General features: G+C 30.8%; 1 protein-coding gene across 1 annotated transcript in view; it reads right to left on the bottom strand.

Annotated features, from left to right (window-relative positions):
• LOC106478034 (profilin-3-like) overlaps positions 1 to 4,469 on the bottom strand; it is a 23,268-nt gene extending 18,799 nt beyond the window's left edge. The window contains exon 1 of the mRNA XM_013938541.2: positions 4,217 to 4,469. Within this exon, the coding sequence (XP_013793995.1) occupies positions 4,217 to 4,238 (22 nt within the window). The 5' untranslated portion in view covers positions 4,239 to 4,469. The remainder of the gene's footprint in view (positions 1 to 4,216) is intronic.
• Positions 4,470 to 5,341: the final 872 nt, after the last annotated feature.

Raw genomic sequence — 5,341 nt, forward strand, 5'->3', positions numbered from 1 at the left:
AGAGCTAATGCAATTAAAGCTTCAATCATGAAACAAGATAGAGACAGGTCTACTGACCAGCTAGCTACCAGACATGTATTAACAAAAGACTAAGGAATTACTCAACCTACTGGCTACTGTCCAGACTAAGAAACATTTTCCACATTCCGTTCAGATTTTCTTGAACAATAAAAATAAGTATTTTTTTAGCAAGTTTATAAAAATTACAGTCCCAAATGTTATCCAAATTGGTGACTGAAAACAACTTCAAATGCACCTCTAGAGGAAATAACTAGTTTCACTCTGTAGATGTTTTAATTTTTTCTTTCTTTTTTTTTTTTTATACATTTAATTATGAGATAGCACACCCATTAAGTTTTCATTGATGAATGTATTTTAAACTAAATGTTTGATGTCCAATTTCATTCATTTGAGCTTGTTTTTGCTTTGTTAATTCGTAGATCCAATACAAACAACACAATAAAATTAACAATTTTATTTCTTCATATTAATGATTTTTCAACTTGTTTAATTTTGTGAAGGAGGTTTAAATCACTTAGCTCGCATGAATTTTGTTTTAAGCTCACATGGCTATGTTAAAACTGTGGGATTGAATGTCTTTAAATTTATAAGATATAAATTAGTGGCATTTGATTTAATAAACACAGTTCATACATTATAGCAAGCACTTGCTTTTAGCATTATTCTAATTTAAACATTTTTCCTCTGCCTTGGGATTCTGTTCTCTCTCTGTAGAGGACAAGAAAAACAAAGAACAATTAGTTTTAAGTAAGTTATATAGATCTTTGAATTTACAATTAAATGATCAGGTAAATTTGTTTTCTAGACTGAATCTCATTTCAGTAAACTGAGTGATAAGAATTGTTAACAGTTTTATCATAACACTGAACTAATCAGCTTCATGCCATCCAACACAGAAATCTGTTTTCAATAATCCAGATATTGAGAACTAATAGCATTAGTTTTGCTCCCTTTCTAGTTAGAAAACAAGGCATTTTAGTCACCTTGGAAAAACCAATTTAATTATAACAAAACCAGATAATGAAATAAGAATTTTTTACACCAGTGATTGTCTTATTATCAAAGTTAACCCATCTATTAGACTATAGCAAAGGTTTGGAGTATGTATTATATAATGCAGTCACACTAACAAGTAAAACCCAAATATTATAGAGATCTTTGGTTTAACACAACACATACAGATGTTGAAGCTTTGGAAATTGGATCTGTCACATTTAAAATAGTTTCTCCACAAGAGAACAGTACAATACAATAACTTCCACTCAGTTTAAAAAAAAAAAAAAGAGGGGATATTGTAAGATAAAGTTCCAACATTTTTTTTTTCGGAAAAGTACAATGGTGTACTAAAAAGGTATGATGTTTTGTACAAAATTAGAAATTATTCCAAATTCTAGTAGGTAACATTATATGGAAAGGCCTGTCATTTATTTCAACTAGGATTTATTTTCAGAGAAATAACAATTAGTTTTTGAGAGAAACCTTTGTGTATTTGCAAAATTTTTCAGTTTACATTTAGTGTGATGTTTCTGCAGCTCTGGTGTACATATTCCTATGGAAATATGTGATCAAGAACACTAACAACCAAGATTATAATAGCAAATCTATCAACATGCTATGCTTTTTTGAAAAATGTGGCTACCCACTTCTCTTCTTTATCACACTAGAGATAATGTACATACTAACAATAAATGTCCAAATTTAGTTTCCAGAATTTGCTTAGCTTAAATCATATCAGTAATTCTAACACCAACACCATAGACAATTCAAAACTTCCAACTACATGCATCCAACCTCACTTCAACCAAGGCACTCCTACTTCCACTGATCATCGACATATTCCCCTTATGCTTATGTTTCATCCATTCAACACACAAATAACACGTATATTGTTTGACAACTTCCACATCATAACACAGAATATCATTGGTTACATGTTCCCTAACAAACCTGTAATTTCTTATAACACTAACATGAAAGATTTACTTGTCCATAGTAAACTTTCGAACAATATACAGCTATCTTCTGCTACTTAAGTTGTCAGAGGAGCAGATGCAACACTTGCCCTTACATTGATCTGTTAGAGGCCCTAAATCAATGTATTCTGTGAATTGCCATTTCACCTGTACATATAAATGTTTATTGTATTATATGTAACAACTGTGACCAAATCTAGGTAGGAGAAACCAGTGGAATGCTCACTAAACGTACACGAGAACACTTAAATAGCATCTTGATTAAAGATCAAGAGAAACCTGTAACTGGTCATCTTCTTCAGAATTTTAAATTAGTTGCTTTATGTCATACCCCCTCCAACACCAATAAAAGAACCACAATCAAAAAAGAAATAATTTTCAAATTGGATTAAGTCCTTTGGGTATTAACAAAGGGTTCAGTTTGTTATAATTTTTTTGAATACCCTTCTTTTATTATCTTAAAATGTTTAAGTTATTTCCTTCTTTGCTATGTAAAGTTGTTCTATATATTTCTAATAATTTTTAATCACCAGCTTTATTATATTGTTCTTTTACTGTACTGTGTAATTTTCATAGTTCTATCTTGTGTTACATTCTCTTTTTGTGTATTTTTTCATTTCAAAACATTCCTTAACCAACAGGCTTGTTACTGGCTTGAAAAAAAAGAGTGTTTGCTGGAAATGCCATTAGGTATATAAATTATTACCATACTTTTTAATGGTGATTTTTCTCTGAAGGTCTATATTCCTATATCAGATAACTTCCTGATCAAGAGGCCAGTAAAAACTTATTCCAAACACACTACATTGATTTCAACCTTTCAGATAACACATCTCTATCAGGACAACGTTTGTGTGCAAAAACTTTTACCCTCTTTTGTTTATAGTCTTTACAAAATTTATTAAAATATTATAAACTCGCATCATATTAATCATTTGGTCATGATTCAGGAATACCAATTATCAATAACTCCTAATCAATGCGAGCTACCTACACAATGATCAGAACTAAAAACTAACACAGTAGGTAATACATCCCTTTCTGACAATATTTTAAATAATTCTAGTATAAATACAAAAACCTGTATGCAGTTTGTTTGACCTCCTTGCTTTTGGTAAAATAACTTGATCATTTATCTTTGACAAGTTGAAATATCCCAATATCCAAATAACTACCCTCATCTTTTAACATATTATTGCTCAGAGTCAGAATTAATTCAGCATTTTCTCCAAACATTATTTCCCCAACTACTTGTATAGAAAGACTACCTCAAGCAAACAGGGTTACCTAATCTTGACTATATCAAAAATCAAGCCTATTAATTTAATGTAATTATAAAAAATTCCCAATATTTTGTTACTGAGAACATTTTATTCATACTTTAAGTAAAAACATAAAGAGAAAATTTCAAAAAGATCTACAGAGTATTTCCTAAAGTTAAACTTTGTATTAGCCCCTTCTACTTAATAACCATTCTAACCTACCATTACTAAAAACAGGTTGCTCCAGTATACACAACATAATTTGAATTTTTTTTGTTGCTGCTAAAAAACGTGTTTACTTTTATCAATTATAGCATTCTGAAATTTAGGACATAGTATAAATTTTTATTCTGATATTGTGTGCTTCACAATAATTAAAGTATAAAATAATCTATCAGGAAACTTAACTTGAAATTCTCTAACTCCAATTCAATTTTCAAATGCACCATAACCTTGCATTTTATCTTTCTTTCCCAGTACCAATACGAATTTTTAAAAAAGATATTGTTTCATCCAATTACTTTAGGCACAGCCCTTCTGTTTTGCACCCTAGTGAACCTAGTATTATTCTCCTTTCCCTGTAACTCCCAATATCAAGCTCTACAAAACGAGTACAACGTTACGATCAATTACCGATTAATTAGTTTCATGACGGCTAAAATTTCTTTAACTTTTACATCTTGTTCATTGTTGGAACTGCAAATTATTTCAAATGTATTTGATAACGATATAGAAATCTGTAAACTAGCTTTAGGCAAGAGCCCAAAGTTAACGTAAAAATATTGGATGGGAATTTTTCGTTAACAGTAACACTAACAGCATTACTATCAGTATCAGATTCCTACGTCAGTGTTCTAGAAATTTCTACAGTCACCGCACTTTTCAATATATAACAAACTTAGGCTTATGATATTATTATACTAGTAGTACACTAGTGCCCTAAGCCTTACGTTTACTTACTTGAACTCCATGTGAAGCCCATACTCCCCCATCGTATCCTGCGATTACAGCTAATCTACATTTAATTTGGGAGCAAATTTGGTCATCGACATAGGCTTGCCAAGACATTATAGTGATAATATTACAGATACTTAATACCTATTTGAGAAATAAGTGCCTAGCCCGCTTTCTTTGATCAACCCTATTTTGGAACTTCCCTCTCGCTTAGGATATGTAGTCCCCTCTTTATCGTCTTTCGTATCACTCCGCGTGTCGACGTAGCCTACTAGACTGTTGTCAAGCGCATATTTCGCATAAAAAAATATTCTAGGTTGGATAGGTGGATTTGTTATAGTGGATGCGAACACTTATTTTATTGGTAAGCAGGCAAGTGGTAACTGTAATACATTATTTGTAAATTTTAAAAGTAGATGATTTTTGAAATAGGCTTCAAAATAATTAAAATGAATATTGGTAAACCGTTAAATATAACGTAAAACAAAACATGATATTTGATGGACAGTACTCATCAATTCCTCTCCCAGTTCCATTGCGTTTACTCTGGAGGTTTTACACTAAATCAAAATACATGTGTATTAGTTCAAGCATTTACCACTGTCACAAAAAAACATAAGTGTCATATTCCTTATTAAGTTCATTTGTGAGCTTAGTTTGTTCTTCGGTGTCATAACCATGTTGCTTATGATATATATTTGTGTTGCTTTGTGCTTAAAAACAAAGCAAAATAAATAAAATAATATATATATATATATATATTCTGTCAATATTTATGTAATACATCATTGTATTAATTGTTATATAAATTATCTAACAAAGGATAATTATTATTGATTGGGCCCATCAATACGTATTATTTTGAAATAATTTAGTCATTTTATTTGATTTTGTCCTTTGCAAAGGATTTGCCCTAGAATTACCGATGGAATACTATCGCTTTTTACACATTTTTTCAAACTATTATTACGTCTCCGTTCGTTAGTTGATTTTCCGTAACTTCGTTCCGATGAAACTTTAGTGACACAAGTCCTTACTTAATAAAACTGGTTTATTCTTTCCGAATACAACTTTACCGATACACTTAATTTCAGCAGTCGCGCTATAACAAACACTATACCTCACGTGGCC

Source organism: Limulus polyphemus, unplaced genomic scaffold (genome assembly GCF_000517525.1).
Source record: "Limulus polyphemus unplaced genomic scaffold, Limulus_polyphemus-2.1.2 Scaffold174, whole genome shotgun sequence".
Taxonomy (NCBI): Eukaryota; Metazoa; Arthropoda; class Merostomata; order Xiphosura; family Limulidae; genus Limulus; species Limulus polyphemus.